Genomic DNA, 25869 nt, shown 5'->3' on the forward strand with positions numbered 1-25869 from the left:
CATAGGTAGTGTTCTGAGCGATGGGCCGACCTCCATAGGTAGTGTTCTGAGCGATGGGCCCACCGCCATAGGTATATTTCTGAGCGATCAGCCCACCGCCACGGTGCTATTATACAGCCATCGGCACAACCCCATAGGTAGGGTTCTGAGCGATGGGCCGACCTCCATAGGTAGTGTTCTGAGCGATCGGCCCACCACCATGGGGCTATTATACAGCCATCGGCCCACCGCCATAGGTATATTTCTGAGCCCATAAGCATGGGTCGCCTGAAATATCTGACTAGCCCGGGCATAGCTGAGTTATTTGCCTTGCCCTAGGTTGTCAACTGGGCTCGTATCGTGTCCGTGTCGTCTTGGTGAAGCATGGGTGGGTGAAGGAACATACCGGATGATTCGTCAGGGAGTAGCATAGGTGGATGTATGAAACATGGAGATTGGTCGGGGGGAAGCATGGGCGGATGCCACACCTGGTTGCCCGAGCCAAGAAGTAGACCATACGAAGTGAACAGATTGTACCCGAAGTCAACTGAAGAGCACGAAGTAGACGAGGATGCGGACGTGTGCAAATCAGCGTATGAGCTGAAGGACACCACAGAAGAAGGGGGCTCCGATGCCGAGTCGTTGCTCATGCAGCACCTCTTGCTCAGACCTATCGGCCCACTGCCATAGGTGTAGTTCTCAGCGATCAGTCAACCGTCATGGGCATATTTTTCAGTGATTGATCCACCGCCTAACAGGGCAATGATGGAGCTACCGCCGGCCAATAATTTCCACGTAATCCACCCATCATTCCCTCCAATTCTGGTTAGCTCACTATCAGCTCTCCTTGCAGTATCACACTCTCTCCCACTGTGGGAAGGGTTGGCGAACTGTGGCGAATATCCTTCGCCATCTGAACATGGAGTTCAGAATGACTTCGCCAAACTCTCCCAATTGGCATCGGCGTTTCGAGACATGCATCAGATACAATTTGGGATGTGCCCTTCTGGGTAGAGTATGTGGAGACGAATGGCGGTCCTTTCCACCGTGAGTAGGGTTGGCGAACTGTGGTGGATATCACTCGCCATCTGAACATGCAGTCCAGAATGACTTCGCCAAACTCTCCCATGTGGCATTGGCTTTCGAGCCATGCATCAGATACCATTGGGGATGTGCCCTCCTGAGGAGAGTATGTGGCTACTATGTTTCGCCTTACCACACCAGGTACATTGCCCAGGTTCAAAGACATGACAACCTTATATTCGACACACTACAGCACGAACGGACGCCTGGCATTGGGCGATTACATTCCTAACTCACGCAGCTGCCGCGTCGCCTCCTGCAGCTCTTCCAGCACCACATCCAGGTTCTGATCTGTCCTCTCGTGCAACCAACTAGTGAGGTTCACGACGCGAACATGCAGCTGTTCAAGCTGCACCAGTGTAGACTCGGAGACGGTGTACACCTTCTCCTACGTTCTCGAGGTTCAGCAAGACTGTAAGGTGCTGGAACGTACCACTCACCCAGGGATCACCAAGTTTGTACCACCAGGCCTCCATAGGACTCCCCGCCGGCCCAACCTGACGATCCCATTTCCACCAGTAGTCGGGTAAATCCTCGAGTAGGTTCTTAGGACGAGGAACGAGGGTGGTGGGGCGTGGAATCGCCTTGACGTCAATGCTGATGGGGCGCAGAACTTCGCGATTGAAAGTGCAGACGGTGAGGACACTGGCGATAACTCCGCCATGGTCGATATGGTCAGCATGACCCGCCAACGCGAGGTCGCCACAGATACCCCTGATGGCGAACTGCACAGGACTCAGCAGGGTCAGGCGATATCAGCAAGAAAGGCGTACCATCTCCCGACGCAAGCCTTCCTCCCAACGGACCTTGGTGAAGTGATCTGGGTTAGGCTCCAGTGCCAGAACAGCTTCTTGGATCCTCCAAGTGTAGACTTCCAACTGCAACCTTCCTCTGGAGAACAGGCAGGGGCGCGCATCTGATGTTGAAGACTGGGCAGACATGATGGTGAGTGGATGAGCTGAGGTTGATATCTGATCGACCTTATCTGATGTCTGATGTCATGCGATTGGAGAGCACATGCCGAGATGAAGCCCTCAGGCGAGGATGGAGGTCACTTCGCCAAATGTGATATTGGTGAGTAGGAATTACATACATGATGATCACTACATCGATATAGCAAACATGAATATGCGTACACCCCAGTGAACCCTGACTCAAAGCACATTTTCATCACCCGCCCTTTCGTCCTCAATGTCCAGGGCGAGGATGTGGCTGAAGGCGTCAGTGGCATGACTGGCGAAGGTCCGCCACATACTCACTTGCCTGGCGGCATAGCAAACATGACCCCGCCAGGAAGGATCCGTCATCTCGAGTCAGTGAGCCCATCGTTCCGCATTCCGCTTGAAGGTGGCTATGGTCCAGGCCATTTCCGAGTGGACCAAGACATGCTCCTCCCTCCATCTCTCATATCGAGCTCTGACACGCAGCCAATTCACTCTATAGACTGGAGGGTAAATTAGCAGGAGGCCTGGAGATCGATCGGACAATTACGAACACTCGTCCATCCATTCTGATGAACCTCGATCTCCAGCGACATCCATGGTCCAGAACCAAGCCAGGTTGACGTTCCTGAGCCCGGAGGTGCTAGCCTCGATGACGGCAGTCTTCACGTGCAGGTCCTTCTTATCCAAAGGGCGATAGAGGGCCAAGTCTTCATCGGTGGCATCCAAGCGCATAATGGCGCGTCGGTTGGCGGAATAGAGCCTGGCGCAGGCCAAGACGGTCTGATCGGCAGCATGAACCTCCGCCTGTGCACGGGTCATGGTTCCGATGCTGTTGGCGGGATGAACCCTCTTGCGGTAGAGGTAAGACTTCAGTCCACGCGCCATGCGAAGCTCGTGGAGGATGTCATTCATCAGGCCTTTGCGCAACTCCAACTCTTGGGCCGCCAGGGTCTGGAGCCTGTTGGCGATGGCGGCCACGAATCCTATCTGCGAAGGTAAATTCAAGGAAGCTCGCTCGGGAGGAATTGCATCCTCACCATACTCAGCGTCCTCCGGGTGTATTTGAAAAGGATTCTCATCCAAGGAATCCCAGAGCGCATCATCGTCACGATCTTCCATGGCGGGAACGTCCTCCAACCTTCCCATGAACTTCTCAGAGCGACGTTGGAATGTGAGAATGCTGACTTCGAGGCGCTGATGGCGCTCGAGAGTCTTGAGGTCCTCCGCCACGCTCGGATTTTGACTCGCCTTGCGGATATCATTCGCAAGCTTAAGCCTGAAGGCCGTCAGAGCTGTATTTTTGTTAAGATGAGGCAAACTCACTGTGCTTCTTGAATTTTGAGGCCAGTCGACAACCATCCGGCGGTGCCCTTCTCCAAGCCCTTGGCGGACTCCTCGCCCGCCAGTCTGAGTTGGGTGAGGTCTTTACCCGGGGCTTGCATTCACGTCAACTACATGCCACACGATGATGGAAGGATACTCACCCTTCATGAGCTGGACATTGAAGGTGTCCATGATCTTCGGATCATTTTGGCGAGCCTCCATAGCGTCATCGTACTCCTTCTGCCATGCCTCAAGGACATCCTCATCTGTGGATGCAGATAAAGCTTCAAAGGACTCCTTGCTTCGTGGGAAGCCCAGGAGCACGCGTTTCCACTTTGTCATCAAGGTTGGCACTATAGGCAGCATAAGGCAGGTGGCAAATAGGGAAGGAGGAACCAGGCTCATCCATGCGAGTCGTCTTCTTCCAGTTGGAGTCATTCATGTGATCATCAAGGACTTCTTGGTGGTGAGCTCGGGTCATGCCCCTGGTACTGCCTGAGACCTCATTTGTTGGCACCCACAGGGTCTCAATGACCTCGCCATCGACCATACCAGCGCCAACTATAAAGTTGGGCGAGAACCGTTGGAAGCAGCAATCTTGGTGTCCGTGCACATGAAACAAGCTGATGCCTTGGTCTACCTTGAGCTCGAAGGGCATCCTCAGATAGGCGCTGTGGCGGAAATGTTTGCGGACATGGACGCCATACTGGCACATGATGTCGTACATGACGAGGACGAGGGTGATACCGGTGAGGGTCAGGAGTGCATTGCTGAGAGAGTAATCCATATTCATTTGTCTGCAGAGGGTGCGTCGGTGAGAATGAATCATGACAAGAGACATATGCGAACCTTTCTCCCTTCTGGAAATCGACGACAGTATGAGGGACGAAGAAACCATGTCTGGCGCAAGCAGTGGCCCCGATTCCTGTGGCGTCGAGGTTGGCGCGATCCACATTGGCCTGATTGACAGCGCGGTGCTCATGACAAGTGGAGCGCTGGTGGGCTTAGGAGTCAAGGGCGGAAGAAGAACGTGCAGCCAGACACGCACCTGATGCGACTCCATGGCCACCGCCAGATGAGCCTTGTAATCCTCTTGGCCGACCATGAATGCCTGGCCGTCACTGAGGGCGACGTCCTCCTCGGGGTGCTTCATCTTCATGTGCTCTGCACTGAAATTTCCATCCATGACAAAGCCGCATTTGAACTTCCACTGCACTGGATCCGCTTGCCAATCGAAAGGCAGGTTGAGCCCAGGCTGGGGACAGGCAGGACAAAAGATGGCGAGGCCACCCTTCTCCACAGGACGGAGGGCATCGTGTGAGAAGCCGTGCCACTTGCGATATTTGAGTTGGCGCCATTGGTGGGACACCCGCATCAGCTCACGATAACGGTCCTGGCGAGGAACTGGCATGAACGGTTGGGCCATGGGAATGCATGTGAACACTTACGGGAATGGTGCCAGGGAAGGCATTGCTCATGACCCGTTTGAGCTTGCTGTAGTAGTTCAATGCCGCTGTCTTGCACTCTTTGTTCTCCAGAAGGAAATCGTCGAGGACGGCGAATGTGAAGGCGGTATGGGGATCCTTGATGGTACCAGGGTAAAGTCCCATTTGAAGAAGCTGCATGTCACGCTCCACTGCCATCTCACACTGGCACCAGTCAACGCCGATATGGTGAACGCCAGAGATGTCGACAATGACTATGATGCGATTCCTGTAACTATCACGGCGAGGTGGCCGGGAGAGCACCGGTGGCACATCTTCCTCCCAAGTGGGATCGGGAGCATCGTCGGTTTGCCTTGCTTCACCGTTAAGGGTGCCTGCCAGAGGTGCAAAGTTGAATGGGACCTCGCCATCATGTGCATTTAGGTCTTCATTGGAGGCATTCCAGAAATTGGACCCCGGGGCCACCACCGGCGCAGGGTTATTATGTGCTGTGAAGGCACCCAGAGGGCAGGGATCTCCGCCATGCCCCAAATGGATGCAGACGCCAACCCAATACAGTGATGCTGGCTCAAAATACTGACCCTGCCAATGCTCTATCCGATGGAAAGGAGCACGCTGATGGCCGTTACGACAGCAGTCGATACAGGTGAGCGGTCTGCCCATACAGTCCAGGCATCGCCACCGTCCCTCGCCAACCTTGCATTCCGCACAGTTTCTGGGCTCAGGCGGGGCTTCCATCTCAACAATGGCATGAAGATAGTCATCACGGTGGGGTATCCAGTCCCTCATGAAGTCATTCTGGGTCTATCGCGCATGGTCAGACCATCAGATGGTCATGGCGGGAGTGCCCACCTTTGTCTTCCGAGCCGCCGGATCCAGCTGAATCGGCACACCTATGTTGCCCAGGACGTCGCCATCATCCAAGTTAAACAAGGGGCCTGAAGCTGGAGCCTTCGATGGACTTTTGGAAGGCGATGGCACATTTGAACCCGTGGGCATGGGCAAAGGTACGTCCACATAGCGTACTCCCCTAGTGGTCTGCTTAGCTACCTTGGTCACAAACTCAACCTCGTCATCCAGGTCTACAACGAGCCTGCTTTTGTTGCGTCTGCTCATGGTTCAGGTCAGTGGGGAGTCGTATTCCAAGCCAATCAATGAGCATTGTGTCCCTATCGCACAACACATGCAAATCACACACGGTCTTGCTGCCCACCAGACTACTCATCAAGGTGGTTAAGAATGGCTGCAATGCCTGGGCCTTATCACCTCGTGGTCTCTTTAGGCACCATATCAGCGTTATGCAGATAAGGATGCCATGTTGGCGAGAGGTCCGCCAATTGTATGTCGCTCTCAGTGCTAACTTTGCCTTGACTCGGAGTAGCATAATGTTCAAAAGGGAAACGTGCACTTGCACCGCGCGCTCGCCAATGCTGCCGCCATCTGCCCCACTAGCACTCACAACTTCTCGACCGAACACATTTCGCCACCATCTCCGCCAACTTCGAGGTCCGCCAACCATACGCTGCCATCAGTGATAACTACACCTTGAGCTGAACACTGTCGAGATGTGAAATGCGCACTCGTACCGCGCGCTCGCTAACCTTCAGCTAGGATTCGGAAATTCGTGACTCCATACATTTCGCCATCACCTCCGCCAACTTTGTCCCGCCAATGAAGCTGCCATCGACAGTCTCCATCCCCTGCATAGTGTTCTCGTCTCCATCAGTCTTTGGCATGATGTCCCTCTAATAAGCGAGCCAGTTAGGACCTGTTCTGAGTTAGGAATGCAGACTCGGTGATGAACTGTGCACATGCCAATGTGTGAGGCGTAATATGAAGCTTGCATCCAGTGGGGCGCCGGAATGCCTAGCCTGTTCTGGACACCCTCTCGCATGAAGTATGCATAGACGAGCCTTTCGCCATCTGCTCGAGTGATGCCATGACGAATCGCCTTTCCACAGAAGGCTATGACGGTTCCAGGACTATAATCGATGGCGACACGCATGGTGGGGAACTTCAACCACGCGCAAGTGTAGTTGCCCAACATCGCCAACAGGTCGTAGAATGTGTATCTTGTCTTGCTATCTCGGTGGAAAGGAGTTTCCCAGTTGGCGATCACCTGGAGTGCATTGAATGGCGACGATCAGTTCAGCGCCATCTCTCGCAATTCTGAGTCTTGCTGGATCAAACCCAAGCACTGGCGTCCTGCGGCATATAGTGTTGGGTGAACGACGGCCAGGATGGCGCCCAGCAATGCGGAGGAGTCATGAATATCATGCAGCCAACTTCTTCCGCCCTCAAGCTTCAGGCTGGCGGAGGTCTCCAGCCTCCCAGACTCCATATGCTGCAAAGGCTGTCCAGACGCAAGGCAAATGGCGTGGCGAGGAGACCCACCTCTCTTACTTGTTGGAACCAACCTGGCGAGAGACACAAGGAGCCCGCTGGGAATTGGGTACACTCCTCAGGAGGCAAGAAGTACAACGGGTTGTGTCGCCAACTGGCGGTGGTGCTGGAAGGCTTACTGGCTGCTATTGCTGGGTGTAGGGCCCTGGTCGCTTGGAGCATCTTCGTCTGACAAATTTGTCAGATCACAGCGCAAGGCTGGGCAAGCCACTCACCTGGCAGTCTGGTATCAACACTCTTGGAAGTATCCAAGCCAAGATGCGTCCGTGCATGTCCACGAGGGTGGCGGGCTGGTCTATGCGTATTTCGCTCTCACCAAATGGAGGAGGCCACTTCCGTTCCAGTTCTGCCTCGAGGACTTCATTCTGCCCCGTGGGCTGAATCGAAAGGCTGTCGCAATATCTATCAATGTCCCACTGCAGCCTTACTATTACAATGGCGTGATCAGTGTGATCAGACCTGCGGCAAGACTAATGACTACCAGGATTACGGATGGCCTTCACAAGAGCATCTGCAATGCCATTGCACTCCAATAGGAGGGCGGATGGCATGGACGGAGGCACTTCTATAGATGGCGCAGAATGGGCTGCATGAGTGGCCAGATGGAGCTTTCGGCGGAACATGAGCTCCAAGACTCCTGCTATCTGATCGGTCAGTGGCATGGGTGACAGATTGCTCATCTTGATACTGTCTGCCAATCAATGGGACAATTACAGCATGCATCAGTTGAAGGAACGCACAGGTGTATGGCGGGCTCAGGCGGTTGGCTTGCAGATGCAGGGGAGAATGTAGGAGGGGCCAGAATGGCAAAGAACAGTATGCATTCATCTGCCTGCATATTGCTTGCAAGCACGTCCCTTGCACATCTCACATGTTCATCATGCCGCCGAGCCAGACTTGATGCCGCCATGCCAGATCACGGGCCGGGTGGTCCACCATGTCTGGGCCCTTCGTCACCGCCATCTAATTGGCCGAGCCTAACTCCGAGGAAGCCCTTTATCCCACAGATTGGCATGCAGATGATCGCCAGATTGCCTCCGCCCAGCATTCGTGAGATGAAGTTGGCGTGGTGTGCTCTGCCATAGAAGCGGCATTCAACATTGCCTTTCACCAGGCATAAATGCTAGTGCATACCTACTACCACCTCCCGCCACTGCGAAAAAGACACATACAATGCTTCAGCAGTCACCACACACCATGGCGAGGAGGGTAATTGGTGTAAGCCCAAATGGGCCATCAGCACGTGCATGTTGAGTTGTGGGCGGCCGACGAGGAAATGGACAGAGCGCTGCCTGTTGAACTATCGACCCCCTTCACTGTCCCAACACAAAAATCTCATCCTCAACATCGAGAAAGCATGCCGGCGAGATTTGTAATTTTGACGGAGCATCAGCCCATACTCTCTGAGAAGCTGCGGTCTTATGACATGGCAGATGCCAAGGGACGCAAGACTCTAGTTCAGAGCTTGCGCCAGAAGCTGAAGACACAGTTTGTCGACACGTCAAATTATGACGACATCATTGTGGAAACTGTGAGCAGTGTTTCATGTCTGTGAGGTCCCCACTGACTCTCACCGCAGAAAATCCGAGAGTGGCTCAATAACCACACCCGCCATGCGCAGGAGAAAGCGACGAAAAAGCGTATGCATGTTTCTGGCAAGCCCAATGCCTTCAAGGTGTGGGATGCGCTGGAGAGGGACAAGGTGACTGAGGCCGCGCGAGCACTCACGGCAGATAAGGGTTGCAATGTCTCCAAGGTGTGGAGAGTCGCACGGAGTGCCGAATGGGCAAAACTGTCTGAGGAGGAGCAGAAGGTGTATGAGAAAAAGGCGGAAAGTTGGCGCAATGGCACTCTGGATGATAAGACGAAAATGAAGTGCGTACCTCCTGTCACGTAGCATAAGGCAAATCCTGACCTAAGACAGGCTGAGGGAGCAGCGAATGATGCAATATCTGAAGAAGTTTGCCAAGACTATGTGGGACACCATGGGCATTCGCATGGCATTCATGCTAGCATATCCGAAGGAAGCGGGGAGTCTGAAGGTAGAGATGTGAGCGTAGACCGTCTAACTATCACCATCTACTAACCCCCGAGTGAAGGGTGGAGGTCAATCACGCCATCACCAATGAAACTCCATTTGGGGCCTATCCTGGGTGGCTGCGTGCTTACCAGCATCTAGCAAAGGTGTTCTCTGAGTGGGCCAAAGGCGAATACGGTAAGAAGACCTCAGTTGCATTGTCGCTGGCACACTGACCTGATTTCTTAGGTGTGACTGAGACTACGGTGACGGTGAAGAAGACACCTGCCGATTGCATGCGGGCCATGGACAAGATTCGGTTGATGGCCAACGGTTTTCCTCTGCTCCCCTCGGTGCCCGAAGGTATGGCGGAAGCGCCTCTCAAGGTGATGAAGGTACAAGTTCGAGACTTCATGAATCATCACTACGGTATGACACTCCCACTCGGTGTTGAGAGATGCTGACCAGTTTACAGCATTGGCGAAGGGTGCTCGGAACTGCAAGTCGCCATGGATGAAGCTGAACAGCATAGACGACATCAATGAGGTTATTCCAGCGGAGATGCTACCTGAGAACTTCCAGTGGATCGATCCCTCAAAGATGACAAGTGTTCCCGTTCGTGCCCTCCTCGACCACTGGCAGGCACACCAAGAGGAACATGGACCTGAGCAGACCATGCGATTCACCCAGTACTTCGACAAGGATGGCGAAGCTGCTCCCGCCAAGTATGATCCTCTTCCACCACTTGACGGATCAGCACAGGCATTAGAAGAAGGATCTGAACATGAGGTCCAAGAAGCACTCACACCTAAGAAGGCGGAGAAGGCGAAGAAGAAGGGTAAACCTGTGCGCAAGGTCATGGGAAAGGCGGCATTGAAGGCGACAAAGGGCAAAGCGGCCCCTGGCGGAGCCAAAGGCGGTGGGCATAAACGCAAGACGAAAGATGCATACGACTCGGAAGATGATGCCAGAAGCAGCCAAGACTCTGATCGGAGTTTGCCAGATATACCCAGCATGGCTTCCGAAGAAGATACGGCCAGCGATGAAGATTCAGGGGATGGCGAGAGCGTGATTGCGAATAAAGCGAAGGGCAAGGCAGTCGCCACCACCAATGGACGTAAGGCTAACAATGGTGGTGCACCTCAAGCGAGTGGTAGCAGCGGTGCCAAGACGAAGGCAAAGCGAGGTCTCCAAGACCTTCCTCTGGGCGAACTGCACAGATTTGACACAGAGGAGACCGATGAAGCATGGAGTGAACTGGAGCCCAGTACAAAGGAGCTCAGGCTTGAGCTTCAAGGCCGAGCCCCGCGTCTCACTGGCGGGAGTACTGTGGGGAGTACTGTGCCCCACCTTGTGAAAAGGAGAGACGTGTTTCTCGCCACCCTTTCCGTCGAACCGCGATACCAGGATATGCTGAAGGAAGTCAAGATTGCGACTGTGGTGAGCTCCTTTCGTGGGGATTCATAGCCACTATTGATCATCCGTCATATAGCCCCAGGTGTATCGTTTTGCCAGGTATGATCCGATTCCCTGGAGTGAATGGTCGTATGGCCAGCGCTACCTCCCGCCGTCATTTCATGCGGTGGACAACTTTGACATCGTCAAGAACTGGTTGGGCGACAAACCATGGCTGACAAAATATCGGTTCTTACATCCACAGGGCGTACAACAATCTGCACTCGTGATTGGTATGGCGCTGAGGGACCTCACACGATCTCAGTTCATTGAGGAGGGCGAACCGACCAACCTTCCCGACTATGTGGTGAACTCGGCGATCTCATTTGACGCAGTAGAGCAGCTGCTTCGCTGTTGCGAGATCATTACCTTGGACATGGTGGAAGGGAACGTCACCCATGCCATGGTGAAGCCAGTGAGCAAGCCTGCCATACGCGGTGCCCCACAAGGTGGCGATGGCCTTGGGGGCCAGGAGGAGCAGGAAGGTGATGCCTCTGCAAGAACTCATGATGGCGCTGCTACTGCTGCCAAAGTTCACAAGGCTCACCAGCCTGCCCCCATGGCTGACAAACTAATCATTCCAAGTGGAGGAGACGAAGGGCCGAGCCAGGAGACCAGTGGTGGGGCCTCTGACAATGGCGAAGAGGACGATGCACACTTGTCCGTACCTAGCAGTGGTGCTGAACGACCGCCACTGCCTCCGTTTATACCTAAGACGAGGAAGGCCGCAGCCAAGGAAGACCGTCCATCAGGTCAAGCCAAAGCGCTCCAGGGAAGGTCGATCACTGATGCCCTTCAGAGTAATATCCCCGGCAGGATCACTCGCAGTCAGCGTCAAGCGATGGATGAGTCGCCCGCCAAGAATACCCGCAGTCAGCATCCACTAGGAGCTGTGAAAGATTTGAAGAAGCTTCCTGATCCAAAGCGGAAACGTCAACCAGCACGTCCCGAGCCCGATGGCGAAGACAGCTCTGGCGAAGACAATCCGCCACCTCGGAAGCGTGGACGTGGTACTCGGGACGAGTTGGTAGTGGCCTCGCTGAGGAAGAAGAATGCGAGGGCTGAGGACTCAGATGATGGTGACAAGCCTCCCGCAAAGCGAAGACGAGCTCTGCCTCAGACCCCGGAGGTCAAGGACAAGGGAGAAACCAAGCTGAAGCCGGTCCGTCTGGGGAAAGCAGCCGCCAAAGTGAAAGAGAGTGGCCAAGTTGGCGCAGGTCGCAAGACCCGCAGTGGCGGCACCAGACCTTGACAATATAACTCCAGTTCAAAGTAGACTCGTAGGCTTCCACATTGTTTAATGTGACCCATAGATCTACATAGGTAAAGCCATGGAGATGGTGGCAATGGCGAGGGGAGTTGGCGAGAACTTCAGCAGGCATTCAGTTGACTTGGAGTGGCAGTGACGAATCGAGTGCATGGAGATTCCATGCTAGGTTAAAAAGCATGTATATCAATACTCTAATGACTACACATTGTGTCTATCTGGGCGAAAGGCGGTGAAGACCATGGCGGAGTCGACCTTCTCTCGGAATGCGTCCAGAGACTTCGCCACCAGCGAGGTTTCCTCTCTCGCCGTCGCCACCTCCTTCCCCACCTTCTTCGCTTCATCCAAAGCGGACGTCGCCACCGCCATCGAATCCTCTTTGGTGAGCGCCAATTCCATCTCCAGCTTGCTCGCTTGAGCGATCGCCTCTGCCGCCGAAGACCTGAGCTCCTTCTCCATGCTGTCTGACCGCGCTGCCTGGAGCTCCATCGAATGACGGAGGTCGGCCAATTCGCCCTGCAGCTTGTCGACGTCCGCTTGGCTCACCGTCTGGTTCGCACCTTGCTCCAACCTGTTGACCTTCTCCTTGAGCTCTGGCAGGCAATGTCGCTTGGCGACGAGGTCTGCCACCGCCAACTTCACGCTCTCCTGAAGCTCGATGCTGACTGGCCTGCGAAACTCCTCCATCGCCAACTTGACCTCTTCGCGAATGCTCCGGGCATTTTCTTGAAATGCGGATGGCGGGTTGATTCGCTGGAGCGCCGCTGTGATCTCTGCCTTGACGGTGTTGAGGTCCGCCATCCTCTCCTGGAATTGGACTTCCATCCCGTCCTTGTGTGCCAGGAACTCCTGTCGCAACTCGGCACAATTCGCGCAGTCATCGTTGGATGACTGCGAGGTTTCTTCGCCACTGGGGGTGTCGCCTTCGTTCACCGGAGCGGGACTTCCTGTAGACACTCGCTGGATGTCGCGCAAGTGGGGTGCTGTATCCCTGGTCAGCGCTGCATGGATTCGAAGCTGTGGCGGGCGCACTTACCCTTGCTGGTCGGAGGCACTGCTCTGAGGCGGTTCGCCTTCGCATCCCTTTTCGCCTCCGCCTCCTTCTTCGCTGCCTTGCGGTCCAGTGGGGCGCCCCTCTTAGCTGGCCTTCGCCCTTCATCGAGATGTCCTGCCTTCGCCAATGTGGAGGACTTCACTCCCTTCAATGCCTTGGATATCTCCAGGGAGGGCGTCACCTCCTGTGCCACCTCGGCAGCTCCTGCGCTCGTCTCGTGGGGCATCAGCAGCGAACACCGCCGATCGTCGTGTGGCCGCTCCAAGGACGCGCGCTGTTTCATGGTTACATCGACTCCAGCTGCGACAAGATGTCCTGCTTACCTCATCCTCCGCCACCTCTGCCTGATACTCTGGTGCATCCTCTGGTTCATCGGCAACTGGTGTCAGCATGCACTTGCTGCTGCTAGCTTGCGGCGGAGCAGCTGGCCCTGTTTGGAAGGCCATAGCCCGCACCGCCTCCATTGCCAGCCTGGCGGCTTCCTCCATGCCATCGCCTTCCGCCAGAGGCATCTTGGCTGCTGCCTTGGGAGCACTCGCCTTCGCCTTCCTGGTGATCACGGGCACCATTGGGCCCGAGCGACCTCCCATTGCCACCCTTGTCATCTGCCCGCCCTCCTTCGCAACAGACTTGGCAGGCAGGACCTCATCCGGCTCACATACTGAGGTCCTGGTGACCTCGCCACCATCTTGCACACCTGAGTTTTGGCTCCTCACCGGCTTTGCCTTGGGTCCTGATTTCTTACCTTCGCCAGGTTTGGCGACCGCACCAGACTTGGAGACCTCGCCAGAGTTGGACAGAGCCACAGCTCCAGTGGCGGTGGCGGACTTGGTGGCGCGCTTGGACTTCGACGATTTCTCCACCGAGGCCTCGCCTTCAGCGTTGGCTTCATAGGGCGTGACGGTCGCCTTCTGCTTCGTCGCCTCGACCTCCTCACCACCCTTGACCTTGGAGCTGGATGCTGCAGCATTGCGCGTCTTGGTCTTCTTCGGCAGCTTGCGCTTCAACGCTCCCATGAACATGGGTTCTGCACCGTCGGGCTCATCGGAGTCGACCTTGACGTCGTATGGAGGTGGCGATGTGGGCAGTGGCTTGCCCTCTACCACCAGCGCTGCGCACATCTCTTGGAACTCATGCTGTGTGGTGTGTGAGTTTCCTCGCAGGGGCACGCCGTCCGTGTTCCTCGGCGCGATGCTGCAACTGACACCTCGTGCTGCACATTCGAGGCAGCGACCGAAGTTGGCGGTGTTGAGCTTGCATGGCCACTCTTTCTCCTGGCAGCCAACGCAAGGGACGAGCTGCAGGAACATTAGCACAGGTCAATGTCTCACAAGATCGTTACTCACCGAATCTGTTGCGTGTGCCCACATGAAGTCAGACACGCGGGTGGACGTCTTTTTCCACATGTCCTTCTGCGACACCATCACCTTTGCCTTTGCCTTCCCCTTCGCCGTCGCCTTTGCCTTTGCCTTTGCCTTTGCCTTCGGTGCGACATGAGGCGTCGCCGTCATCCTCATTGTCTGTTTGACAGGTTTGGCAGGGGCGTTCGTCTTCGCAACACCGTCGTTAGAGTCCCCTGCGGTCTTGGCGGGTAGATTGGAAGGCGGTGCCAGAGTCTCATCTTCGCTTTCGATGAACTCCTTGCTCTTGTATTCCTTCGTCGCACGCTTCTTCTTTGGCGGCTTGACGGTCGGTACTTCCTCTTCATCGCTTGACTCCTTCGCCTTCCTCTTCCCGCTCTTCTTCGTGCTCACCTTCGAGCCCTCCACCTCGGTCTGCACCATCCTCTTCTGCGCACGCTGCACTCGGCCAGAGGTGGTCGGGGCCTCGCCTTTCTCCTTTGCGACCTCGATCGGCTTCATCCGCTTCGCCTTCGGAGCTGCCTCCTCGTTCTCACTCTCCTTACTCGACTCTGTGATGACCACCTTGCACTTTCGGAGTGATGGTGCAGCTGGCGAGATCGATATTGGTCTGGCAGTTGGCGGAGGGGGCGACGCCGCATCAACCTCGATGGATTCGGGCTGGCCTGCACCCGGCACGTCTTCCGCCATCTCATCGTCGTCATTTTTGTCGGCATCGTCGTCCTCGTCACTGTCGGCATCATCGTCGTCCTCGCCCTCCTGCTCCTCTCCCTCTCCCTCTCCCTCTCCCCCATCCTCTTCCTCGCTCATTGCATGCGCCACCTTCCCCTGTGCCTTCTCCTTGCTCTTGCCCTTTCCCTTGTCCTCCCCCGCCTCCACGTGGACGATACGCTCACCCACCATGCCTGTCCCAACGTCGTTGTCAGCTCTCTCCTTGCCTTTCCCCTTGGTGATGAGGTCCCCGGTAGCCAGGTCCTCCTCGCCACGTCCCTGGGTGTCGTCATCGGCTGGCACATTGCCCCAGCCCTCCGCTGGCGTACTCTTCACCGGTGGCAGCTTGCAATATGGATCTGGTGCAGTCAGTGTGTCGCTCGACGCCTCACAATGCTTGTGACTCACCTTCAGTCCACCACTGCCTTCCCAGGTCCTCACACTCCCCATACTCGCACACAGCCAGAGGGTACCTCTTGTATATCCTCTCATCGTCGTTCGATATGTGGTCCAGCCGCGCCAGGGCCTTCTGCTGGTATGCCCGGGTGAATTCCAGCAACGCGCTGATGACGATCCCAGGCATCCTCAATGACTTCAAGGGCTGCGGGAAACTCTTTTCAAGCCGACTCTGTGTGGCATATTCGGTAAGTGCATGCCAGACCTTCGACCGATGACTTACCACTTCGAGGTAAATCCTCGTCTCCCAGTCCGGATAGCGAGGGTCGTCCTGGCGAGGCGCCGCTGCAACAATGGCCGTCAGTCGCGCGGCCTGCAGAACATAGTTGGGGTCGATATCCAGAGGCATGGCAAGCTTGGCAGAAGAAAGCGTGAGGGTGTTTCAAAAGCAGAGGTTGCAGTACAGCGGAGGCGGAGCAGACGATGCTATGAGCTGGCAGACGCGATCTGCACCAAGTTCAACTTCACACGCCATGCGACCACGTGCTTTGCACGTGATCGCTGGACTTGCGCAATTTCTCAAGTCTCTCAAGGTCAGTGTGACCTGCCGCAAGTTCTCATGGCTCCCAACAGTAAGTTCTATTGCTCTCCTTGTGGAATCTGACTCCTTTGTGATGTTATCTGACCTTTCTATGTCATATCAATCCCCTTTCTACAACTGATCTCCCGCGATCCAGGACTGATCGAAGACTTGTCTGCTCGCCACAATCTACCTGCCATGGCCAGTGACGCGGAACCTCCTGACACGCTGGACATTACGATGGGCAAGTTGGATGAGGAGGATAGTATCGCTGAGCCCCGTCGTCCACTCATTTCGGATCTCCTTGACTCTCCTGGATCTGCCCAGATCTCCTTGCCTCTCCACTCTGCTTCTCAGACACCCCTCGTGCCCCGCCACACTACCCCGTCCCTGGCGGCTCTATTTGCGCCATCCAACTCGCCACATGAGCATCTCCACCGCCACGCCTCGCCAAAGGTACAGGCGTCATCTGGATCTGTGGCGCCTGTGGAGAGAAGTCGCGCACTTATTCCTGACCCTCTGGCGCCAGCTTGGGATGAAAGTCGTGGCAGTTCGCCAATCCATAGGCGTGCACTCATCTCAGATTCCACCCCCACTGCGCCCGGTGGAATGTTCGACTTCGACACTCCTGGCATCTCGCCAATCCCTCGACGTGCCCTGTTGGAAGCTACTCCCCTTCCTCCACCAGCTCACACTTTTGACTTTTGCACTCCTGACACCTCTCAACTCCCTCGACGATCGCTCATTGCTGAGCCCCTTGACGCTACGCCATGTACATCCATCCACTTCGATAGTCAAGCAAGTACACCGATGGCGAGGGGCATGCTGGTGGACGAGACACTTGACGCGGAACCAGTGCTGAAACTGCTGGACTTTGACAATAGTCCTCCCGCCATGCCAGGATGACGGCGAGCTCTGGTGATAGACAGCCCTGGCGCGACGCCTGTGCGTAGCCAGGTCCGGTGGCTAAATAGTCCCAGCACTTCGCCTCCAAAGAGGCGGCCTTTGTTGGACGATGTTTTAAGTCCACCGCCTCCGCCATCGGCGCCCTCTCACTCGCCAGCTCGCACTTTCGATGATAGCAATTTCCGCCATGATGCACCTGTCATTCACTATATGAAAGGCAGCATCGAGCCAGTCACTGTTACTTCCAGGATGCCAAGTCTGGCAGCACTTCCAGATGAGCTGCCGATCCATCGTCCCACCCATTGGGAACAGGTTCCAGGCTTATTCCCAGATACCACACAGCTGCTGCCAATGGCAGTCCCTGGAGAGATGAATGCCACTTCTGGCTCACAAGTGGCCCGCCTTGGTAGATCGTTTGCGCAGATCGCAGCAGAGGCAGACAGTTCCAGTGAGTACATCCCTGGCAACCTTCAGTCTGATGTTGACCTTATTCATAGTGGACGATGACGAAGGTGATAGCTTTGCGGTTAGTCGTCGTCGCGCCATGTTGCGGGAGCACATTGTACGTCTTCAGCGTGAGCTCAACCTCACTGAGGATATGCACGTTGCGAACCTCAATGCCAGCTCGACCGTGTTCCAAATGGGGTACATTCTGAGGGACATTCGTGGCAAGGCGTATTGCAGGAACTGAACTAGTGTCTTTGAGCGTTCTGGTGTTAGCAATATATGACCGCTATGTAACAGCTTGTATACCAGTACAAAATGGATACATTCACTTCTGCATCACTAAGCTCTAAAGCCCATCGCTCCTCCAGTGTACTCTTCAGATGGGCGGACTGCGCTCGCCATCACCAAGGCATGTTGTTGCCAGCAATTGGCCCATCACCAAAGGACCTGAGTGAAAGCTTCACTGCATGGGAATATCGCTCCGCCAGCAAAGGGCCCACTGCCAAGGGTCAGAGGGTTGGCCATCGCCAAGCCGTGTTTTTGCCACCAATTGGCCCTCCGCCAAAGGTCAGAGGATTGGCGATCACCAGAGCACGTCATCACCACCAATGCACCCGGAAATTGCAGGGCTGTATGTGACAATGGGCCCATTGGTGGCGATGACATATCCTGGTGATCGTCAACCCACTGGCCTTTGGCGGTGGGCCGATTGCTGGCGATAACATGCTCTGGCGTTGGCCAACCCTCTGACCTTTGGCGGTGGGCCGATTGCTGGCGGAAACATGTCCTGGCAATGACCTATCCCATGGGTGCTTGCAGTAAGGCCCTCACTGAGGGTGCTTTGGCGATGGGCCGACTGCTGGCGATAACATGCTCTGGCAATCGTCAACCCTCTAACCTTTGGCGGTGGGCCCATCCTTCAGGTTACACTCTGGGCGATCGGCCCACTGCTCATTCGTCATACTCTGGCGGTGGGCCAATTGCTCAGACAAACATGCTCTGGCCATGGCCAACACTCTGACCTTTGGCGGTGGGCCCATCCTTCAGGTTACACTCTGGGCGATCGGCCCACTGCTCATTCGTCATACTCTGGCGGTGGGCCAATTGCTCAGACAAACATGCTCTGGCCATGGCCAACACTCTGACCTTTGGCGGTGGGCCCATCTGTCATCTCATTCATCATACTCTGGCGGTGGGCCGATTGCTCAGACAAACATGCTCTGGCCATGGCCAACACTCTGACCTTTGGCGGTGGGCCCATCCGTCATCTTACACTCGTGGCGATGGGCCCACTGCTCATTGATCATACTTTGGCAGTGGGCCCATCGATGGCGATAACATGCTCTGGCGTCGGCCCACCCTCTGACCTGTGGCGGTGGGCCCATTGCTTAACAGTTACAACACTGTAATATGCCCTGCTAGTGGGCCAAGCACTGGGAGAAGAACACTAGCGGTGGGCCCACTGCTAGTATCCCACACATGAAAGATATGGGCCCACTGCTGGTAGAGGTCAACATGGTGACAATGGGCCGACGTCCGCTGGCTGTCCAGTTCATGACAATGTCAGGGTAAATGGGAGTTCAGTTCAGGTAACATGACTGAAAGGTGTGTGCCATCTGCATTCATGACTTTAATCGGTTTCGGTAATTCCCATCTGATGAAATTGTTTTCTTCCGCAAAACAAATGTTCATGAACGTTTCGGCTGCACTGGAATCGATCAAGGCTTCTGTTGTAATGTCTTCCTTCTCTCCCAATGAAATATTCACAGTGATTGAATTTCCGCTAGTGTTACAAATAACGAGGGGAGATACGGTAAGATGCGACGGTCCATGCATTACTAGTGGCCATCGTCTCAAAAACCCAATTGGGTTCGTTCTTCATCAGTCATGTCGTTGAAGACATTTCGCACATAGGCGATCTGTTCCTCTCTGGTTTCTTCCTTCAACGTCTCCTTCTTCTGTGCGAGGTCTTCTTGCATCTTCTTGATCCATGTGATCGTGTCTGTGTCCAACCCGGGCTGTATCGTTCTAGCACGGGTGAAACTTCCAGACTGGGGGTGGAATTGTCTGTCGTTGGCTATATGGCCCTTCTTTCCGCATAGGAAACATAATCCTTCTTTCATTCTCTTCTGTCGCTCGTCTGGAGATAAGCACGAGATATTGACACGATCAACATCCATCGCGTTTGGATCCTTTGCAGAAGCCGAGTAGTAGGGACGATGGACAGGTCGGCCTTTTCCTCGTGTTGTTGTAGTGGCTCCTCGCTTGAAGATCTGAGCAGATCTCCATTGGTTGTCAAACCGCGAGGCATATTCGTACCACTTGTCAAGTGTCTTGGGCATGCTTTCCACCCCATATATCCTTTGTCAGAGTGGGTCGTTAAGCCCCCACTTGAAATACTCGATATTTCCGGCATCTTCTAGTTTTGCCTTGAATTCAAGCGATCGGAATTTGGCAATGTAGTCGTCCGCAGTACGAGTTCCTTGCTTGATGTTATGCAGCAAGGTACGAGCGGTTTCTTCAATATTTTCATCGCCAAATGCTTTGTTCACACTCGCAATGAAGTCTCTCCAACTCCCATAAGAAAGGAAGTCATCATTGGTGAGTTCCGTTTCTATGAAGCTCTGTGCCCATGATCCTGCTATTCCTCCTTGCATGTGCGATAACACGAATGCGATCTTCTGATTGTCCTCCTGGTAGACATGGCTATTTCCGGCCATGTAATTCTTGCATTGGTTTATAAATTCCCTAAGCTTCGAACGGTCTGAACCGTTGAAGATCTCGGGTTTTCTAAAACCAAGTTCCTTCTGGCTGACATGGTGATGTCCTCCATCCATGGTAACTGTAGCCATCGGTGGTATGTAATCGGATATGATTGGTGCAAGAATCGGTTGTGGTACGGGATCCTGGACAGGGAGGTTCCAAGGGGCGTCTGGTCTTTCTCCTGGATAAGAGATAGGTATGCCGCTGTCTGCAATGTGTGATAGTATGAGCCCTCCAATGTTATGGGGTAGGCCTGCTTCGTAGTCACCACTTGGGTGATCAATGTGTTGATCTGGTCTGATAAGTAAAGGTCGCCCGTTTAAAATGTGTACGTTCCTCTGTGCATCCCACTCTGCCTGAGATGGGAGGAGATCGATGTATTGCTTGGGAAGAGCAGTCGGGTTGATAAAGTTCAAATCCAGCATGGATAAATTCTCCTGTGTGACCTACGTCTACATGTAGACTGCACACCATCCTTAACTAAGTGGGTTCGTTCGTCGTCGGCTAACAAGCCCATAGAGTGTCTTCTGTCTTCAAACTGATCCACCTATTTGCTGATTGCTCGAGTGATTACCTCAGCCTCCTCGGCCTATTGGTCTCTCGGACAGACCCCTCTCCGAAGATGAGTGATCAGTCTATCCCTTCAGCTGCCTTGATTACAGAGTAATCTCAAACGGCGCTTTAGCAATCGAATCGGGTGTATCGTTTAGTCTTCAAGGTTTGGTCCGGTCGGTAGTTCATTGTTAGACTCTAGGAAGTCACAGAGAGTAATAAGATCTTGACCTAATGTTACGCGGCAGCGAAACACGAGCGTCAAGTCGAGTCGTCATGAGACAAGGTCTTAGTCTAAGACACGAGTCCGTTCAAGAGACACTTCTGGCGATGTCCTCGCACTGAAGGTCAATCAGAATTCGTTCTTATGACTCGCAGTAGCTGTCTGCTACCAACGGTTGATCTTAGTCAAAGGCAAGTGAAAAGCTGGTTTAATGGTAACCAGGTCGAGATGGGGATCCAGCTTGACAAGGTCGTCTACTTATACAAAAGGTATCCACAGTACTACGCAGTAATGCGGGATCGTTCATTGGCTAGATAAGGTGAAACGATATCTGAGCAGGGTAACAGCGAGGAAGTAATATGTATGAGAAAGCTGAGTAAGGTCGTGAGAGACAATCAGTACTAATAGGGATAACGAGTCGTGTATCAGAACGAGGTAAAGATGAGGCATACATGCATGTCTTGCATGTGCGATAAGAAGAAGGTCCGGAGTTGGATCCGGTGTAACCCTAGACTAGGGGTCCTGGACATCTGAATAAAGAATCGGAGGTTGCGCTCCGATGAGTCACGTGTTGGATCACGTGGTCTGGTAACGTAAAGGGAACAAGGAAAAGAAAAAGAAAAAGAAAAGACATGCCACAAGTGAGGAGCGTTGTAACAGTCCTACCATTTCCAAAGCCAGTGATTCGCTGGATTCCACGATTGCGACAGAGCTCTGTCAGCTTCATCTGGTTTGCAGCTGTGTTGTATATGTCTTGGGGTTCATGCTGGCCTCCTCTGTGGGAGATGCCGGTAGCGAGTGTCAGGAACCGGCCCCTTCTATGACTCCTCTGGAGGTGCAAGAAAGTGCACATCTTCCCCACAGACGCTAACGTGGCGCTCGCATTTGATACAGCCTCTCCCCATGTTGCATCATCGGGCTGCCCTGCAAGAATGGCGATGATTCACCTATCAGCATCTAGAAGAGCATGGGGTGTCCTGACGTATCGAGCAGGATGTCAGTGATCTGAAAGGGCGTGACAACAGCACGATGCACCTGCCATCCCATGCATGCACACGAAACCCCCATCTCAGCAACTCGTCCATCTCCCACAGCTTCCTTTCTTTCAACCACCCCACAACCTTCCCAACAAAGCCACCACTGCAGATCGGGAGGGTGGCTCTACGCAGCCTGGACACCACAGCACGTAACTCGCACAGCTGCAAAGCTGTTGAAGAGCGCACCTTGTACGTGAAAGTTTGCGATGCCTTAAGTTGCAGGCGTTTAGCCTGCCTGCATTTCCTCTTCCCATTTTTTGCATGCATCCCACCGGTATTTCGTGTGGCAGGTGGAAAAGAAACTGACGCAGGGGAAGTCCACAGCGAGGGAAGCACAGGTTGCGAAGTTCTCGCAGGTTTGAGGATCGGAGGTGGGAGCATCTCACCTTCATGCACTGGCGTTGTCCTTCCTGATGAGCACGAAGACAGTGGGGAGGAAAAGATAGATGAAGGCGACAACGGCAGTGGTGAGAGAGGCGACAATGGTGGTGACGTGAGAGGCGACACCGGGTGAGGTGAACGGTTCTGACCTACGACCTCCCGCAGCAATTCAACACCAACCGCCTTTTGCATGAGCAGCTTCAGAGAGAGAGGTGTAGAGACGATTGTGGCATAGGGTGAGAAGAAACGCCCTGAGCGGGTCTGTTCGAGAATTCAGCCACCCTGCCATGTTGTGTTGAAAAAGACCTACCTTGCGCATATCACATTCAAATAGAGGAGTGGGGGCTGGAAAAAAAGCAGGTCAGTGCACATAACACTATATAACACTGCGAAACTAAGAAAGAAAAAAAGTGGAGGAGCAGCCGCCGCAACGGACGACCCAAGTGTCAGTGCCATAGGGCCAAGTGTTGACCCAGCATACACGTCTCCTCGGGAGTAGCAGGCTTAACGGACATGAAGAATAAACAAAAAAGCATGTAATGAAACACACTTACATGAAAATAGAAAACAGAGCGCGACTTGGGTGGCGAGAACGATGGTCGACGCGAGAGTCAAGATAGAGCCTTGGCTGTGGCACACTCGACGCATCGCTTGACGTGTCAAGTTCCCTCAGGCTACTTCAGACACTCACTCAACTTCCTCTCAGTTTCTGCAGCATCTCGACGCTTCTCACTGCAGTTTTTGATGTGATGTAATACGTTTGTATTGTCTACTATATTTTGTATGGTAGATACATTATAAAATACAATTCCTCTCCCTACAACCAAAAAATCGCAAGGTGAACGCACTTCTACGCCCAACACGTCGCCGCCAAGGATGTTCGATCAGTAATGGAACATACTAACCAACAAAGCACGATTCTTTCACTGTAAAGATTCAAACGTTCAAAAAATAAGGACAAAAAAATGTGCATTGCAATATTCTCATGCACAAATCTACGACAGATACATCGACAGCAACGGTGAGCAACGGCGACAGCAGGGAGTGCGACCATACACAACATACACTAACGACGAGAGATGCAATGCAACATAGCCCGTACAAGCCCCGCACGATGTACTATTCGAAGAAGGGCCCTCTCTCACATGAGAGTGACAACATGGCCGCGAGAGTGTGCAAAGACAAACTCCGCCAATTGTTTCGCAACAGACCTGTGTGGCTGTGAGAACCGCAGCAAAAAAAAAAAAATACCTACTCAGAACTGAATACACCAGGAGCACGCCCATAAAATACTGCGAACCACTTATGGTCACACGCACAGGTAACTTCACAGTCATGAGACGAGATGGCACATGCGCCGTCACTAGCAAATTCCACCAACGATGATGACGTGCTTCCCGTTGGAGACTGTGCCTGATGCGTATTAACTGATGCCAACTGACACTTCGCACTACGGCCACCTGGGGACTGCAGCACCGAACGCGACAGCGTGCACAATGGTGGCACGGTAGGACTTGGCAACCCTGATGCCAGACTCGAGGAGTTTCCTCCCAACATGACTACGGGGCTTTTTAACACAACGGATGCACCACCAATTGTACGGGCGACCGACAATAGAAGCTGTATGTTAGTACAGTCGTATGGGATCTGCTTGAGCTGCGCAGATGGCGGCAACAACACTACTAAATTATGGACAGTGTGAGCATCAGTAAGAAACTCATTGGCTTGTTGCTCACTGAGGGCCTGCTGGTAGAGGGATCCGCTGACTCCGATGCACATAGCTTTCACCTCATCCCTGTTCGTGTCACTATATACCCATAGGTACTGAACAATGTAAGTACGTACCAAGTCTCATATACACCGGGCCCCGGAGCAAGACCCCTGAACATGACGTATGTCTTCTCCCCACGGCGCTGCACAGCCTTCTTCTCAGCTTTCCTGGTGCACCTCAACTTCAACGGGGTGGACAGTAGAGGATGGAAGGAATGTAACTTCGCGTTTTGGTAGAACTGCGTCGCAGCGGCAGCCTTGTACCTGTAGAGAAAGTGTGAGTAAATTGTGTTATAAACGATACTTAACGTACCAGTGGTCTGTCATGCCCGTCTCCCTCACTTGCTCCACATGATACAACGTCTCGCCCTTCACCTGAATTGGCATCCCCAACGGGCCTTCACACAAAGGCCCGGGCATAGCCCCTGCGCATATTGCAATGTGAGTGTGATCAAGACAGGATCAAAAAAAAAACTTTACCAGCGTCTGCTATCAGCACAGACGTAGTGGTCTTTGGGGCCTCCTGCGACGATGAAGAGCGAAGGCTGTGGAAGTGAGGAGATGGAGACGGCGTAGAGGTGATGGATAGCCTGGTGAGGGCGTCTGCAGCGGCGCGGTCAATGGAAGAAATGTCCTGAGGACAGAGGAGAGAGGTAGGAGTTATACTCGTCATTGCAGGCAGTGACCATGGAGGTCGGGGGCAAGGAGTGAAAGGCGTGGGGTGGGGGTTTATATGAGGCTGTTGGCTAAGACACTCGGAATGATTTGGGTCGGAGCGTCAAACTGGTCATCACGAGGATCATCGCTTCTCTTCCTTTCCCCATTTGGTATTATCTCTCGTCCTCACCTTAAGTCCGTGCTACATAGCTCCTACTCTAAAGTCTATCTCTGATGGCGACACATCCCAAGGTCACAAAGACATATGCTGGCAAGAAGAGAAAGAAGCCCGGTCCTAAAGGCAAGTTTGGTGGCACCCTCCTCCAGTATCTCTATTCCAAATGTACTGAGTGGGAGGCCTGCAACTCCGTGAAGAAGACAGGCGATTTTTACACGAAGGTCGCCAAGTACCTACTCGCCAAGCATGGCTGGGATTTCTCGCTTACCGACAACGACGCTCTTGTGGCGGATGATCCCAATGGCCTCGAAGATCCTTCTCCCGAGGAAATTGCAGCTCTGATGGACTTCTCCAAGCTCAAAGACGCTGAGGTAGCGTGTCGCCGGGAGGTATTCCAGAAGTTGCGTTTGGTGCGTACTCATTTTTTCATAACTCGTGTGTTTAACAGCTCACTTTGCGATCAATGCAGAGTATGGGCCAGTGGTATCACCACCACTGCAAGAAGATTGTCACATCTGACTCCGACAAGAAGGCCGAGCTCACTGGCACTTGCGCGAAGATCATGCAAGCGTTTACGGACCTAGCGCCCGGCATGCCGCACAAGCTGCAGATTCTTCACGTCTACTCTCACGAATATTATCGCGAGCGCATACAAGATGCTTACAACCTCGAAATGAAGAGGCTAACTGACGAGGCCATTGCGAACGGTGGCCCCATGCCACCAGTGGTGGCCACCATTGTATTACAATTGCCCACAACACTGGGCAGGCCATTGTGCACAACTCACCAGCCATTGTAATTGTAATAACACTGGGCACATTGTAATACAATGGCAATTACAATGCCGGCCACATTGTAATTGGAAAAAGAAGTGTTTACACCCCTGACCTCATGGCCGGAATTTTGCTTATATAAGCTACACAAGACACATGCTTTA

At 53.8% G+C, this 25869-nt stretch overlaps 12 protein-coding genes across 12 annotated transcripts; 4 read left to right on the forward strand and 8 right to left on the reverse strand.

The window, feature by feature from the left end:
* Positions 1-314: 314 nt before the first annotated feature.
* On the reverse strand, positions 315-629 carry SCP_0206950 (hypothetical protein; the record flags this gene model as incomplete). Its single annotated transcript, XM_027754607.1, has 1 exon — positions 315-629. The coding sequence occupies one exon, from the start codon at positions 627-629 to the stop codon at positions 315-317; it is 315 nt and encodes a 104-aa protein (XP_027610408.1).
* Positions 630-1282: 653 nt separating this feature from the next.
* SCP_0206960 (hypothetical protein) lies at positions 1283-2003 on the reverse strand (the record flags this gene model as incomplete). Its single annotated transcript, XM_027754608.1, has 3 exons — positions 1283-1450; positions 1503-1787; positions 1836-2003. The coding sequence occupies 3 exons, from the start codon at positions 2001-2003 to the stop codon at positions 1283-1285; spliced, it is 621 nt and encodes a 206-aa protein (XP_027610409.1).
* Positions 2004-2549: 546 nt separating this feature from the next.
* On the reverse strand, positions 2550-5890 carry SCP_0206970 (hypothetical protein; the record flags this gene model as incomplete). Its single annotated transcript, XM_027754609.1, has 8 exons — positions 2550-3282; positions 3330-3441; positions 3491-3682; positions 3726-4126; positions 4179-4324; positions 4378-4722; positions 4778-5578; positions 5627-5890. 8 exons carry the CDS (start codon positions 5888-5890, stop codon positions 2550-2552), a joined length of 2994 nt encoding a protein of 997 aa, XP_027610410.1.
* A 1027-nt stretch (positions 5891-6917) lies between these two features.
* SCP_0206980 (hypothetical protein) lies at positions 6918-8015 on the reverse strand (the record flags this gene model as incomplete). Its single annotated transcript, XM_027754610.1, has 5 exons — positions 6918-7118; positions 7169-7345; positions 7393-7604; positions 7659-7864; positions 7918-8015. The coding sequence occupies 5 exons, from the start codon at positions 8013-8015 to the stop codon at positions 6918-6920; spliced, it is 894 nt and encodes a 297-aa protein (XP_027610411.1).
* A 588-nt stretch (positions 8016-8603) lies between these two features.
* Positions 8604-11901, forward strand: SCP_0206990 (hypothetical protein; the record flags this gene model as incomplete). The annotated part of the gene is made up of 7 exons (XM_027754611.1): positions 8604-8708; positions 8757-9052; positions 9102-9227; positions 9277-9392; positions 9444-9623; positions 9670-10634; positions 10687-11901. The coding sequence occupies 7 exons, from the start codon at positions 8604-8606 to the stop codon at positions 11899-11901; spliced, it is 3003 nt and encodes a 1000-aa protein (XP_027610412.1).
* A 216-nt stretch (positions 11902-12117) lies between these two features.
* On the reverse strand, positions 12118-15847 carry SCP_0207000 (hypothetical protein; the record flags this gene model as incomplete). Its single annotated transcript, XM_027754612.1, has 6 exons — positions 12118-12899; positions 12953-13244; positions 13294-14268; positions 14317-15401; positions 15451-15670; positions 15722-15847. The coding sequence occupies 6 exons, from the start codon at positions 15845-15847 to the stop codon at positions 12118-12120; spliced, it is 3480 nt and encodes a 1159-aa protein (XP_027610413.1).
* Positions 15848-16057: 210 nt separating this feature from the next.
* Positions 16058-16924, forward strand: SCP_0207010 (hypothetical protein; the record flags this gene model as incomplete). Its single annotated transcript, XM_027754613.1, has 2 exons — positions 16058-16070; positions 16176-16924. The coding sequence occupies 2 exons, from the start codon at positions 16058-16060 to the stop codon at positions 16922-16924; spliced, it is 762 nt and encodes a 253-aa protein (XP_027610414.1).
* A 249-nt stretch (positions 16925-17173) lies between these two features.
* SCP_0207020 (hypothetical protein) lies at positions 17174-17615 on the forward strand (the record flags this gene model as incomplete). The annotated part of the gene is made up of 3 exons (XM_027754614.1): positions 17174-17372; positions 17422-17450; positions 17499-17615. 3 exons carry the CDS (start codon positions 17174-17176, stop codon positions 17613-17615), a joined length of 345 nt encoding a protein of 114 aa, XP_027610415.1.
* Positions 17616-19224: 1609 nt separating this feature from the next.
* Positions 19225-19713, reverse strand: SCP_0207030 (hypothetical protein; the record flags this gene model as incomplete). Its single annotated transcript, XM_027754615.1, has 1 exon — positions 19225-19713. One exon carries the CDS (start codon positions 19711-19713, stop codon positions 19225-19227), a length of 489 nt encoding a protein of 162 aa, XP_027610416.1.
* A 24-nt stretch (positions 19714-19737) lies between these two features.
* Positions 19738-20559, reverse strand: SCP_0207040 (hypothetical protein; the record flags this gene model as incomplete). Its single annotated transcript, XM_027754616.1, has 1 exon — positions 19738-20559. The coding sequence occupies one exon, from the start codon at positions 20557-20559 to the stop codon at positions 19738-19740; it is 822 nt and encodes a 273-aa protein (XP_027610417.1).
* A 3218-nt stretch (positions 20560-23777) lies between these two features.
* On the reverse strand, positions 23778-24770 carry SCP_0207050 (hypothetical protein; the record flags this gene model as incomplete). The annotated part of the gene is made up of 6 exons (XM_027754617.1): positions 23778-23886; positions 23940-24009; positions 24064-24134; positions 24173-24361; positions 24411-24522; positions 24578-24770. 6 exons carry the CDS (start codon positions 24768-24770, stop codon positions 23778-23780), a joined length of 744 nt encoding a protein of 247 aa, XP_027610418.1.
* A 218-nt stretch (positions 24771-24988) lies between these two features.
* Positions 24989-25731, forward strand: SCP_0207060 (hypothetical protein; the record flags this gene model as incomplete). Its single annotated transcript, XM_027754618.1, has 2 exons — positions 24989-25342; positions 25402-25731. The coding sequence occupies 2 exons, from the start codon at positions 24989-24991 to the stop codon at positions 25729-25731; spliced, it is 684 nt and encodes a 227-aa protein (XP_027610419.1).
* Positions 25732-25869: the final 138 nt, after the last annotated feature.

The sequence above is a fragment of the Sparassis crispa genome (assembly GCF_003851025.1).
Source record: "Sparassis crispa DNA, contig_000001F, whole genome shotgun sequence".
NCBI classification, from domain to species: domain Eukaryota; kingdom Fungi; phylum Basidiomycota; class Agaricomycetes; order Polyporales; family Sparassidaceae; genus Sparassis; species Sparassis crispa.